The sequence below is a fragment of the Dermacentor silvarum genome, chromosome 9 (genome assembly GCF_013339745.2).
Source record: "Dermacentor silvarum isolate Dsil-2018 chromosome 9, BIME_Dsil_1.4, whole genome shotgun sequence".
Lineage (NCBI taxonomy): Eukaryota > Metazoa > Arthropoda > Arachnida > Ixodida > Ixodidae > Dermacentor > Dermacentor silvarum.
In genome coordinates this window covers 159,313,982-159,329,066 of record NC_051162.1, presented here as the reverse complement: position 1 = coordinate 159,329,066, position 15,085 = coordinate 159,313,982, and the positions used below count along the sequence as shown (strand labels likewise).

At 47.8% G+C, this 15,085-nt stretch overlaps 1 protein-coding gene across 2 annotated transcripts in view; it reads right to left on the bottom strand.

Annotated features, from left to right (window-relative positions):
• LOC119464584 (excitatory amino acid transporter) overlaps nt 1-15,085 on the bottom strand; it is a 153,906-nt gene that overhangs the window by 35,104 nt on the left and 103,717 nt on the right. For both annotated transcript variants that reach the window (XM_037725609.2, XM_037725608.2), the window contains exons 4-5: nt 14,760-14,967; nt 11,760-11,935 (exon numbers count right to left, since the gene is read on the bottom strand). In XM_037725609.2, coding sequence (XP_037581537.1) covers nt 11,760-11,935; nt 14,760-14,967 — 384 coding nt within the window. The remainder of the gene's footprint in view (nt 1-11,759; nt 11,936-14,759; nt 14,968-15,085) is intronic.

The following is a 15,085-nucleotide window of genomic DNA, read 5'->3' as shown; positions in this document are numbered from 1 at the left end:
TTTTCTTTAGTTAGACAGTGGAGAGATTAGACAACATGTTTTCTTTACGTTTGTCATGCCTGCAATTATCTTGCTTCCCTAGAAGTTCATTGCTAGTATAAATAAGAGTCTCTACTAGGAAAAAATTGCAGTAACTGATCACGTCAGAATCGACAAAAGGATTGTGATCGGTTACCGGTAACGTAAAACATGGTTCCAACGTGTGAAAGGCGCCTAACGGATGTTTCAGGTATAAAAGATCCTCAAACGCCCTTACGTAAGCGTCTTTCACGGTTCACGCATGACGTGTGAAAGGTCTGTCATGCTTCCCCTTCTTTGTAGCCTGTTCCCTGAGCAGAATGAATTCCGTGTAAGGCTAAGCAGGAGCCGCAGAACAAAGCCGAGCTGAAATTTTTTTCTAAACTAATCGTTCGTATTGATTCAATTGATTCAATTCAATGAAACAAAACGTGTGCAACGAACGTAAGCGTGCGACACGCGACCAGACTTGTAACGTTCATTACAAACGTTACAAACAGAAGAGCCCCTAGAAGATACAAGAATTTTGCAACACAGACGCCCGCTCTGGTCGTCTTCGGCGGTCGTAAATGGCTGTGGGAATTGGAGCGAGGCCAGTGCTAATCGTCACAGCACTTGTTACCCTAATGAGATCGGAATCGCCAAGGCCGCTGGAAAGCACGAGCACGTAGCCGTTTAGGGAGCGTTAACTACAACAGGCTACTGCCACCTAATGGCCGGTTACACAACGCTCTCGGCAATCACCCGTCACTGGTTAATTAAGGAGGTCTCAGCTCGAAGCGGACACCAGAAATAAACAAAATTAAACGTCACGTGAGGATTCGCTGTTTCCGGACAGCGCTTGACACGTGGTCCCACGAGACCACCGGGTCGTCGCTGAATATACCGAATGGAAGCGAACGCGAGCAGCCGCTATTTTGAACATTGCTTTCAGGACCGTATTTTCAGAAGAAAAAAAAAAGAAATATGAACTTGAGTGTGCTGAAAACATCATGTTTTATTTGGCATTGTAAAACTTACTAACTGATAAAAACAGGATAATGACAGAGAGAGAGAGAGAGAGAGAGGATGCATGGGGAAGACAGGGAGATTAACCAGACATAGTTCCTGTTGGCTACCCTGAAGGAGGGTGTGGTTAAAGGGTTATGAGAAAAAAAAACGAAAGCATGAAAACACGAAGAACCTAAAGTGGATACACAATGCAGGGCTAGCCCGCAGTGTTGTTCTCAAAGTCTGGCCTTATAGGCTCATGAACACAAGGAACTGGAGCAGCGCAGATATATGTTCCTGTGGAGAGTTCCCTTGGGAATATCGTCTTCGAACTTCCTGTTTGTATACTGAACGACTGTCTAGTCGCTCAAGGACGGCGCACATCCCTTGCTTCTCCGTACTACAGAATGAGCACACACAGAGAATGTGTGTGACGGTCTCGACAAAGCTGCACCTATCTAAGCTTGGGCTTTCGGCAATTTCAATTAGTTACGAGTTGGTAAATGCGCTGCTCAGCCACAAACGACACAACATGATGCGTTCGGGTCATGCTAGCCTAGGCGGTGGACGTACCTTTGGTTCAGGGTATAACGCACGTAGACGAGACATGGTGAAAACGTTCAACATGGGCTATAGGTACGTTTACGGGGATATAGGGCAAAGCTGAGATGTAGACGAGTTTGCGAAAGCGGAATCAAAGCACATCGACCTCTCTCAAGAGCAGATCGGACGTATTCGTCGGCAAAATCATTCACACTGATGCTGCAGTTTCCAGAAGCCACTAAAAGGGTACACCATTCCTTGGTCATGTATGTGGTAGTTTGTCTAATACGCTAGAACAGTTGTTCATTGGCGCGGTGGCACACCGTACTTCGTACATTGCCGCCGAAATCGGCCCAGTGTGGAAACGGTTCCCGGGGAGAATAAATTCAAGTGCTGCCCGAAATTAAATAAGTTCTTGGGCATGCCGACGTAATCAAACACTGCGTCTCAAGCTTATCTCAGCTGACTTCGCCGGGAGTAAGATTGAAGCTGCAGCGCCGCTTAGATTCACAAAGACCGTAAGCGTTCCTGGCGGTATTTGTGCATGTCGTAAATACATGTACAGTGTAAGGTCGTCCGCTTTAATGCTTGCAGCAAAACTCCAGCTTTCTTCTTGATCCCTGGAACTGCATATTGTGTCAGAGACACATAAACAAATTGTGTGTGCAGACGTGCACTGTGAGGCCTAGTGTAAGCCTAATGATCAGAAATGATTTCGGCGAATGTTGTACCGACTGCCGTCTCCCCGACTACACACAGTGAACTCACAAGGTCGTATTCACCACTACGATCAGAATGACTTGTTCCTGCATATGGGATATGGTTGAGATGGCCACAGATGCTCATTATTTGTGGGCGTAAGCACACTTTCATGGAAATGAATTAAACGCCTGCAATTTGAAAAACACAAACATGTGGAGGGCAACACCCTGCCACATGAAACAAAAGCAAACGCAGAAACACGAGGTAAATTTGGCGAGGACATCATTGAAACGTTTACCAAATTAAATTAGGAATACATTGAGGAGAAACGTCGGCACCGTGCAGCAATAGCAGTAGCGCGTTGATAATGCTCTCTTTTATTCAAATGAAAATAATAGAAAGAGGTGAATTCACCGTATAATGGTGAAGGCTACTGCTTTTCGCATAGCAGAGACAGCGGTATAAAGAATATATGCGTTGCAAGAAAAGAAAAAGAAACCATGTACTAGGCCAAAATTACACAGCACACAGTCCTATACACGCACAAACATGTAGATATAAACGGCGAAGGCAAGTCGTAAATAGGCAAGTTCGTAAACAGTCACAAACACACACACACGCAGCCGCAATGCAGTCTGCGATGAGCGAGTAAACAGATGAATGCACACTGATAAAATAGAGACATGACAGTAAGAAGTGTGCGTCAGCACAGAATACAAAAGAGTATAACACGCAACATACAAGCGCCCATTAATACAAATAATGGAAGCAAGTTGTAGTTACATTGTATTACTATTCAGTGCAGCATGTACTACTCGTTACGGATGCATGTGTCTTCGAAAAAGTGTTGAAGTGGATTAAATGCTTTTCGCTCTGATATTTCCGATGGGCCCAACAAGGGCGCACCAATTTTGCGAGTGAAAAAGGTCGGTGAGGACCGATGGTGGCTAGCTCTTAACAGTTCCATGCGTACTCGGTGTTGTCGATATACCCAACTTTTCCAAACAGAAATAGGTAATGTAAACTTTGGCTCTTGAAAACATTTTCACCAAGATTGTAAGACAGAATAAAAAAAAAATAAAAGAAAGATAAAAAGAGCGTCAGAATGCGCCTTTCTGCCAAAGGGATGCGCAATTTCGCACTTCACATAACATTTGACGGTATTGCTTCCTGTTAACCCTGTACTCATTTCACAAGAAGCGCCGGTTTTTGAGGTACATAGACACATCTCTTGCGTTTGCATTAATCACCGCGGCATCACGGCAGAGGACAAGAAACTGCTAGCGGCGGTCTTCTAAGTGGAACGGGCACTTCAGAAGCCGAGAGTGCTTCAGTGGAAAACTATATGCGGTATGGGTGGGACGATGCGCGGGCCATGTGTTTGAGATCACTGACGTAAGAGTATAAAGCATGATTGAGAGAGAAGACAGAAAAGGACACGGTCAGTGACCGTGCCGAGAACGTTCTGCGCACAGCCATATAAGCACTGGTGCATGCCTATAGCGCCATCTGGAACGTGCAACCAGGCTAGGATGATCTTCTAGGTAGGCCCTAACTGGCGAGCATAGGCTGCTCTGTGTTACCCTACGGTATGTTTTAACGCCATAGCATCATAGGGGGAACTCCGCTGCTTGGGAGGTATTGTCGTCTGGCCTAGGAACGTGGGCCGACCCCGAGGGCAGTGAGATCTAACGCAGCATCTCAAAGTGATAGGTGCCACGAGAGAAGAATGGGAGAAACTGTCACGTGACGCAGGCGCCAGACGTCCCAAAGAGTGACTTTGGCAATGAGGCAAGAAGCACGCGTGCGATCGAGGCTTAATGACTAGAGCGTTAGGCTGCTGTCATGGAAGACAACGGCTCGATTGTATCATCAGTCATGCATTTCGTTTATAGCATTAGAGGAGGGCAATTCACTCATTTTGGAAGTATCTAACAGAAAACTTGAGATGCACCGAGCGTGCGCGAGCGCGTCACAGTGTACAAAATTGCAAGTCTACAAAAAATACGAAGTATGGAAACGTCCGTTTGACAAATCAGAGTGCGCAGCTGTCAAGATGTCACTTTCCTCCCAATCTGAGATTGCTATCATATAAACTTCGACAGTTACCGGCGCTAGGTTCTGGCGTAGATATTAAATTTTTTTACCTCAGTGAATAAGACAAGTATTATCTCATTATATAAGATATAGCAACACTTACTCGATCATCAATGGGGACCGAACGATTAGTGTTAGGACTGTCCCGAATGATTCTGCTGCAGGAGAGCCAGGTTGTTGCTCAAAGGCACGAGTTTCTGAGCGCCCGCACGAGGTATATAACCTCAGCTTAACAATTTCCACTCATTCGATAAATACGGATCGCTTCTAGGCATCCTTTACACGAATTTGTTTCCATTTATAATTTCATCAGTCTCACCGTGCTTGCATCCCTATAAAACAATGTGTGGTGCTGCAGCATTCCACTTCTCTTCTTCATCGAACACGGCCCTGTACGTGCGTCTGATGACGCGCTGTTCCATTGTTTCATTATTTTCATTGTGACGGTGCTAGAGATAACAGAAAATAGTTGTTTCTCATATTTACAAGCTGCTCAGTTCTCTCCACATCTCGTTGCGATGGGTATTACATGCGTGTGTCAAATAATGGATATGGCCTTACTTTTCTGTTCAGGAAGCGGACTCTGCGCATACTTGACATTTAATGTTGTTTGACAAACGAAAACAAGAATTTGCTTCGATATTCGGTGCTTGTTTTCTCCGAATATTGGTATTCGATTCGGAAAGGTTGCTATTCGAATGACCCCTACTTATTTTCCAACGCACTGCTAATCCAGCTTGTAGAATTACGTGACGTCCTTCTAATCAAAGGGTATAAGTATACAATTGACAGGCTTCCGCATATCACCGTATAGCCTGACCCGCGCAAGGGAAAAATGAACGTCAGGAAAACAAACCAAAATGTGAAGGCAAACGCTGCTGCGGCAACCTCTCACCCTCCAATTCATGTTCTATTCTCACCGCCCGACACCTCAAATAAAATTTACTGGCACCCTCGGCTATCGCTTCTTCCATGTGTTTTAAAGTGAACGAAACGAAAGGGCAACGGACCTGCAACACGGTCCGCTTCCACGCTCGCTTCGTTGCAATCGCGTACCCTTTCCCACACTTCTCATTCGCTTCCGGACCCTGCGTCAGCAAACGCAGGTCCCTTCATTTCGCACGACCTCCAGGGAGGTCTCGGGACTAGCACGCCGGGGCGCACAGTGTGACGTCAGCCTTCCCCCCCCCCCCCCCCCCTGTCGCCCGCTTATTTTGCGTCCCCGGCCCTTTCCCTCGCCCTTTCACTCCACTCTCGCTGCAAAGGCCTGCCTGCGCATCCTTTATGGTGCTCAGGGGCGCGACGCAGGCAGGCAGGCAGGCAGGCAGGCAGGCAGGCGTTTATCTGGTTCGTCTCACGACCCCCAGCGCTGCGGCAAAACAGAAAGTGCAGCGCGCCAGACAGCGCGTCCTTGTGCGCATAGCTGGGGAAGTGAGATGCTCGTCGTTCCGCGCGTTAAGGAGCAATTAAGACGCGCGTTTTCCGCGCGCCGGAAGCGTGTCCGTGGCCCCGACCTCCTCCTCGTCACGTGACTGCCCCAGATCTACAGGGGGGGGGTGGCACGTCCCTCTTCCCCCGTTCTATTACACTCCTCCCCTTCAGTTCGTACATCCACTAAGTGTGTGCCAACTGTTTCGTACCACAATGCGAGCACTTGTGCATGGCCTCAAACTCTAGAGCGTCGCGTTTCGGCGAGGCGCGGGCCTCTGCGCGAATCTCGACAGACAATCAGAGTCTTGTGCACTGGTCTTGAGTTTCCTACGCGCTTCCCTTAATTTCCTGGTGTCAGTGTGGTGCACGTAAGGCAATACATTACGTAAAGGGACCGTTATAGATGCTACCATAAACAGATGACGACCGACAAAGATGAGAAAACGAAGACAGATACAGCTTACAGCTGGTTTACTGACAGGTTACAAACGGTGCTTGTATAAAAGCGTTGTTCTCTTATGTATTGCATTGGCAATTAAATGGACATTCCACGCGAAAGTTCGCGATCACCGCCGCCGTGATGTTCCATATTAAGTAAAATCGCGATAATATAACGTTTTACGCACCGCATGCCGTGGTTTAGAGGCAAAGCGTGCGAGAGAGAGCCGAGAAGGGTGGCGGCTTGATGCGCGCCGTCTTCCCGCGCGGCCATTGTTGGAAGTCTCGTGATCAAGAGCGCGCTAAGGGAGGAGAGCGCACGTCTTCTATTCTAATCCGGCCGTGGCTGCGCAGGCTGTGCGTGCGGTTGAGTGCATAAGCGGCCTGCGATCCGTACCTTCGAGGTAATCTACGTCGGGTGCAAATGCCAAGGGAGAGCTGAGGTGGCTGGTGGCCTCTTGCGTAGCGTTCGTTTCCCGCTGCCGACGTCCTTTATCATGCTATCGTTGTGACAGCGACCGTTTGTTGTCGTTTAGAGAGATATGCTCATGTCGGCCTGTGCGCGCGCATCACTACGTTTGTTAATTTAATTAGTAAACGAATGTTCACTGCAATTTATACGGCCTATACAACTAAAAAAAAATTCGTCGGTCCTTCCACTCCGTAAAGATGGCTAACCAGCGAAGCTGAAACGTGCGGCCCCGGTGTTTATCCCTAGGCTAGTCCCGAGGCTTCATTAAAGTATTTCTCAATTGTGAGGTTACACACACGTTCGGCTGCGACGCAGAGAACGACGTCACGGACGGTATGCTCGCAGTGTGCCGTTGTCGCTTGCATTCGGTGTCTCGAGTTTGCTCGGCGGTGTGGTTAGCAGCATTCGCCCGCCACTGCCGCGTGCGATTCTTCGAAATTAAATTGCGTCAAAATTAAAGTGTCCGTTACGCAAGATAATGAATGGCTCATACCCCCATAAGCAATGGTTCATACCCCTGTAAACGCGGCCTCCCCATTACGACGATAGAAGAGAAGTGAAATTCTACGCTGGAATGATGAGCGGCTACGAAGCCAGCTGTGGAAGAAGACGACGACGACGCTCGAGCCAATGCTGCTGATGATAATTTTCTGTGGACAGGCGATTCCGCCTAGCCATTATAAAGCTTCGCTTTAAAACCTTACTGTGCCTAGTTGTGTAATACTTGGCTATCGTTATCAATGCTTCGCCGTTCGGGCAAAACTGCGCCATCTTTTAGCTTTGTTTTCACAACTACATCTGCACTGATATTAGATCAAGCCTTTACGGTTACATCCTGCGCAGGAGCTCAAAGTAAGCCATCCCGAAGAGAAGCCTCGGTACAGCGGCCATAATTCGGCGCACTCAGTTATATTCAGTGTGTTCCAATGCCATATCAGTTATGCCAAGCTGCCACAAACACGGGCACGTGCTGAAAAAAAAGACATATAAAAAGGGACATAATTAGCAAACTATCAGCTGTCGCCTATGGAGAGGTCTTGGAGTTTGCCTAGTTTAAGCGGCACATAATACAATTCGGAATGCGCCGCTCTTTCCGCCGTTTAATGTGTCATGGCGTCGTGAAACAGGCCCTTCACGACGACAAAGGTAGCGAGACTGTGTACACAAACATAAGCCGTTCGAGACGCTTTTAGCCGCTATTTTCTGCATCAGGAGTTGGACTAGAACTGAACTGTACCTCTGAACCGGAACCAAAACGGGATCGAGAAAGGAAGTTAGCTTGGACACTTCGGCTTCGAGCATTTGTGGATGCGTTTCATGCAGTTTGCCAGTCAGGTACAGGGTATGCATTGGACCTGATTTGCTTATATTTGCGACTCTGTTTTACTTTTAGAGTACAGCTTTTCTTTAATGAATTTTTCTTTTCTATTTTCAAAGCGACATCCTTTGATGAATTGTTCCTTTTATTCTTCTTCTCATAATTTTGGAACAGTACAGTCTTCTTAGTGACAAAACACGTTACTCGAACAATCTCCCTTTCGGAGCCTCTTTCACGATGTCGTGACTTAATTCCGCTTTTGGTACTGCTGATGTATCATCGCTTCTGCTTCTCCCTATTCTTATTCTCTTTCGCCTGCATCGCTGCTTGTTCGGAGATATCATAAAAGAGCGTCACATCGTGTACGTCATTTCCTTTTTCCGGACGTGCTGATTCAGTGACTCTGCTACTCTTGCTTTGCGTTGATCGTTTTCTTTTTTTTCTGTGGCACAGTTAGCGCTAGCAGTTCGAATCTTACGTGTCCCCACGTGTGTGTCTCTTTTCATTTTTGTTGCTGGCTTCGCCGAACGCACTGCTATCACGTGCACGCAGTTACAGCTGAAATGGGCAGATAAGTTGACGGCGCTGACGCTCTGACTCAAATGTCTCGGACGAAACTTCAAGCGAAGGATGAAGCACCGTGCGAGGGGATCTTTGACAGTGTCGTAGACTTACAGATCTATTCGTATTTGCATTTCAGGGGTCCCACGGGAAAACCAAACTATTGACCAAACTTACTTCGCTCGTCAGGCCCGCAAGATGGAGCAATGCTCTGAAAAAAAATTACGCGGCTCTACGCACTGCTAAGGCACATGACTGGCGTTAACTAAGCTGTGACGACATCGTCCGGGCAATGTGGCAACGTTTGACATGTATTAGGAGCCTTGTCTACTTAGGTTCGTTTACCCCCGACCATCCTAGAATAAAGTACTTCTGAATCCGTAAATTATCAGTCGCAATTGCTTGGTTATTAAAGTACGCTTACTCCGTCTACGTGTCACCCATAAAACATTCAGTGACAGCTTATTCTTTAACAATAGTATGCGCATAATTTTGCACAAATGCACGCGACTTGGGTATGCTTACTCGGAGATGTACAGCCTTATCCGATGTGCCAGTTCCCAAATACGCGTGTTCACATGAGTTGGGGAATCCACGTCTCCGGTGCAAGGAGAACGCACCACGTGACGATGACGTCACACCTTCGTTGAGTAGGACAGGAACTGCTCGCTAGGGCGACAGGAAAGCACCTCGACGAACGATGACGGATTAGTACCCAGGCTTTGACAGCTGTATCCGCTTGGAAGCGACGCGACGCTGCCGCTTGCGGGCGATAACGAGGACGCTTAACGAAAACGTCATCCCGCGGAGGATTTCCCTTGATGCCTGGGAGACGACCTCACTTAATGTGTCCATGCTCACGACTGTCAGCGTGTTTGTTACAGACTAGACGTCACCGCGAAGGGGTCGAGCGATCCCATTAAGTGGCTAACGGCAGTTAAAGCGCCTTCTCTGAAATTTTCTAATGCGACCGACAGGTGAGAGAAAAAAAATGTAATAACAAATAATTGTCGATTTAAATGAGAACCAAGTTCTTTATATTTGCTTCTTTTTTGTTTCTTTTTTGTTTCAGAACAAGTATTATCCATGCGAACGTCTCTGAGAACGCAGAATACTTCCCGAAAACATGTTCTGCTTCACAACGACATATTACAGAATTTACGTCAATTAGAGGAGGAAGCTGCCTGAAGGTGGAGAAAATAATCGCCGCGTTCGCACTCTTTCCGTTTGTGCTTTGACGCTGCGGTGCTCGCTGTGCACGTTCGCGGCGTCCATGCGCTTGTGCGTAGCCCGCGTCCACGAAGTGAAACGTCACTAACTTTTTTGGGGGATGCACTATCTCCGGGATCGGCCCACGAAAGAGGCTAGAAGCATACCCGATACGGAAAAGTGGTGGTAACTTGGTAAGAAAGACTTTGCCTTTAAAAAATGTCGCAGTTTCACCCGAAAGGCGAGGCTTCAATTGCGATTGCAAATTAGTGCAGAGCTATACGGAGTAAGGATAGTAGTTTTATCAGCTGTATAAACTAGGACATGCAGCAGCGCCAGCAACGCGCAGAACTGTTGTCGACGCCGTCGCCGTTTTGCCCACGTTCGCACCGAACGCGCGCGGCGTTGGTGACTGTTGCCGGTTCCTCTGGGGGCGGCTCGGAGGTTTTCGACGAGATCAGAACGGGACACTCGTCGAGCAGCGTCGGAAGTGTTTACCACCTTCTCGCTTCGCAACGTCTTTATATAAATACACATTTGGTGCCGCAGCTAAACGTCGCCTCCCTTCACTCCGTCCCGTCCCCCCACGGCCTTTCGCGCGACGGAAGAAGTCGCGTTTGTTTTATATATATATATATATATATATATATATATATATATATATATATATATATATATGGTGATTGTAAAGGAGGAAAGAGACGCCTAATTCTGCAGCCCTTCAGAGGGAGCACGGCGCAGAACGCGCGTTTGCTCTCCGCCGTGCGTTCCCTGTGAAAGCGCGCGTCCCTCGCGCGCTTTCACTCGCACATACAGCATACGGTGCGTGGCGACGATTTCATCACCGGTGGACATCATACGGAGCCTCACGGCGACGGCGACGACGTCGCCGACGGCTGAAATCCGCTTGGAGTGTCCATATATTCGCTATCGCAATAAAATATTATCAAATCAAATTGAATGACGCTTAAGCTTCGCCTTTAACAGTGGAACGCGATAGTATTCAAATATGCCTGGCTGCTTATCAGGATTCTCGGTAACTGCAGCTTTCTTTTTCTCCAACTTCGCCTCCGCATGCGGCTGCTGCAGGCAGCCTGTATACATGCAACGCTGTTGTAAGCTGCCGTAGGCTGCCGAGGAGGCGAGCGCCATCTGGATGGTATTTTCGCCAAGAGGAAACCGCGGCCCGTCGCTGTATGAGTGGTAGATTTGCTGGAAAAAGGGCTTGTGTTTGAGCTTCCGCGTGAGAGAATTATGTTTTCTCATATATTGAAATTAGAATCCGACGCTATCACGTCTGTAGGTTGTGGTTAAGTCGTATTTTATGATTTTATTGCGATAGCAATAATATGGACACTCCAAGCGGATTTCTGCCGTCGGCATTTCTACCGGGCGCAAGGGGAACTGGCGACTTAATCTCCCACGTGAAAGGAGGAAAGCGGGAAGGCAGGGCGCGAGGGAGGGGGTGCGCCTCTTCTACTCTGCCAGCAACTGCGTACTTGTACTTTGCGCGGCTCCGGGCTGTCGCGCGCACCGTAGCTTGAAAGCGATCTCTACACGGCTCTTACCTTTGTATGCGCTGTGCTTTCACCCCTCAGTTTCCGTCGGAGCGATAGACCGCACAAGCCTTCGTTCGCTGCTGCTGGCGCGCTTGCTCACGCCAGCGTTTTGACAGTGGTTATCTGCGGTCATCGAGTGTGATCTATTCATGTTTGCTTGTGCGCGCTGACACGATGCTTGTTAATTGAGTTAGTAAACGAATGTGTCGAAGTTAGTGCAGCCGATAAAACTACTATCCTTACTCCGCATAGCTCTCTACTAATTTGCTATCGCGGAAGGCCTGCGTGGTCGGCGTGGTTCGGGATGATTTTCTTGGCCGGGCAACGCCCCCGAACCGACGCCGACACCGGATTTCTTGCGACACGGGGCCCTTAACGCTATCGTGCTAAATATCAGCTTTCAAGCTGCTGTGAAACTCACCGAGTACGTTGGTTCCATCCTTGAACTGCAGTGTCCGCTTCAGCACGTAGGTGCTTGCGTTGGTGGCATTAAAAACTTCGTCGGGGTGGATAAAATGTGGCTTTGGCTTCTCTTTTACATACGTCGTCTCAACTTGTTGAAAGCAGGCCTGCAGGAGGTTCTCAGGAAACATGTTCCTGCAGACAGGCGTAAACATCTCATCAACTAGCGTTCCCCAAAGCAAAAACCGCATAGAGTACTTTCAGACAAGCGTAAAGATATCTGCAACTAGCGTTACCCAGAGAAACCAACTACAACGTTTGAACACATTGAATACTCGTCGGCGAAGTAACGGATTTCGCGCTGCTTCGATGTGCCTGCGTACAAAAAAAAAAAAAAAAAATGAGTCACCGATCGCGATAGTCGAATCTCTTTCTACTGCAAATTTTGACAGTGATAAAAAACCCTCGGACGTAGAAACGCATTGCGTAGCTCCTGAGCAGGCTGACGTAAGCCTGTTCTCATGAAGATCACCATATGCTCCACTCTGGCTTCGTACCACTTTACAGTGCACCGGCTAAGAACTACCAACACTCAAAGCTGAGAACTGGCCAAGCTGGTTAAGGTTCATGATTGGGGTTGCTTATTCGTCGCCGTGTTTATCGCGGCTCGCTTTCTTCGTCTTAGGCGCTCGCGCTGCCCCCAACCACGACACAGAGCCACTCGAAAAGCGCTTTCGCAAAGCGAACGCAAGCGCCAATATCAACAGTGCCGCCCGGGACGGTGTGAGTAGTCGCGCGAACACTTTTCCAAATGTTCTGAGTGCTCCTGTTAGTCTAACACTGACCAGAGCCATCCGATTCGTGCATGCGTCTGCATTGGTTCGCGATGGTGCACAAAGGAGTCGATTCATTATTATCCTTTGAACGTTTTGAAAACGAAAACACTAGCTAGCCACTGCGTTGCTTTTAGACGTCAAACCTCATCAGCCTACACAAGAAACACTAGCTGCCTGTACGAACCATTTGCCTAGTTTAGGTGTCACTGTGAAATAATTCACGCTTCGCACCAAACACCGCGCATGTATTTTACGCGCAATGGGTCTGTGAGATAAGGCCACCGAGCTGGGAGAGGGAAGCGAGGGTGTGTGGCAGGCAGGCCGGCATAGCTTAGAAATTCCGGAAGATACGCTTGCACGTAACCCGCCTTCACGAAGTGAAACATCACTATAATTTTTCGAAATAAATTTTCAATGACGTAGATAATGGACGCGGAATGAACGTAATTATGGGCAGATAGCTCTGTCAGAAACGGACAGGGAGCTTCCGTCTTGATATCCGGCAGCTTACTGACATGTACTATCTCGCACAAGCCCTCATTTATTTTATTGACACCCGACTGCCATGCGTTTCGAAATCAGATCCGCTGTGTTTAACGCGGAACGGAGTTTTTTGCAATGACAACAGGCCACCTTCGATGACTGCATCTCAGATCATCACATGCCCATATATAAGGCGCAGCACACACACTCTGGAAGGCTTCTTATTAAGTGATAGACGTCTTCTTTCTGGGTTTTTACGTGCCAAAACCAGTTTTGATTATGAGGCACGCCGTATTGGAGGGCTCTGGAATAATATTGATCACCTGATTAAGTGATAGAAGCGGATGCCTTGGTGCAACAACATTACGTTGAAAATAAGCGGTGCGCAGGTCATCTGAATACGCTGTCGCCGTAATCTTCACATGAAAAAAAATGAAAGCAGAAAGAAGGAGCAGGGGGTCACTCCAACGAGGGCCGTAAACGTAATCAAAAACAGTGGCAAACTATTTAGGCAATAAATGAAGACTAAGGCCATCGACGACTGAACGACCACGAGGACACGACAGCCAACACGCTTGGCTGGAGACGAATGGTGTTTTTTATTGGGACATTCTTTTTCTGCCACGAAGGCATAACGTAGATAGCTTGGCACACTATCAGCGCACACGCCAACAGGCGGACGAACACCCCTTGCCACTGCAAGGGCGCCTTTCGGTGAATCAGCCGTAATTTAGTGCACGTGAAATTTTCATAACCAATACAATCGTTGTTTTCGTCGTCTCCTGAAACAATGGTACGACGGGATGTCTCAATGAGCGGAAGTCATCCCTGACTGGTTCCGAGTAGCAGACGCCGTGGTATCAGGCGTCTGGCGGATCTTGAGACGGCTAAAACAAAGCGCCCTACCTTTGTCTTGGCAAATCGAACACCCATGTTTTCGCGACATGCTTGACAACTCCCCCCAATCGTTAACCAATCGGTCGAGATTCTGGGCTGTTACGAATGGGTTATAAATAGCTCGACAACTCTATTTCGCTCCACTTAATAGCAAATAAATTAACAAAACGATAATACAGGTGCAGTGGAACCCTGATATATCTAATCTGAAGGCGATCACAAAAAAGTTCGATATATAGGTAGTTCGATATATTAAATAAAAATTTAATACAAACATTTTCAAGGGGATTTTACTGCGGTTCGTTATACACAATAATTCGTTATATCTGGGTTTGATATATCCGGTTTCGACTGTAATTTGAATAAAAAATAAAGGCGCCGCGACGCGAAGTTCAATCAACATCTAGATGGTGTCCGCACCTGTACGCAACTGGAAAAGACACACTGCCGTGTTCAGCCTTTGGTGTAAAAAAAAAAGAAAAGAAAACAGTCCTATGCGAACTGAAACAAAGGTGTAGGTCCAACTTGCACACTGCGTGGTGCACGCTTCGGATATACAGTCGAACCAGGAGATATCGAATCTGAAAGGTATCACAAAAAAGTTCGATATATAGGTAATTCCATATACAAAATAAAAAATGTTATACAAATTTTCCAAGGCGATTTTACTGCTCTTCGTTATAAACAATAATTCGTTATACGTGGATTCGATATATCCGGGTTCGACTGTATAGCAGTTTCGGTCACCGAAAGCATGTCATCAGCGTAGTACGGATGGCGCGTTCGGCGTGCGTGCGACGTACCTGACGAGGTCGAGGAATGCGTCGAGTGTGGAGACCTTCTTGTGTTCCGTGCCGGTGCCGACCTCCTCCTTGATGGACGGGTCGCCCGGGTGGATGACGGTCACCATGATGATGCCCACGATGGCGGCGAAGATGGTGGTCGCGAAGTAGTACACCAGGGCCCGGGAGCCCATCTTCCCGCTCGACTTGGGGTCGAGCATCGACAACCCTGGGAGAGAGAGAGAGAGAAATGCGCGGAAAAGCGTGGAATAACCGAACGGCGCACGCTGCAGTAATAAGGATACATGTTTACTGCGGTTGACTCAGCATCGTCTATAGCGTTGGCA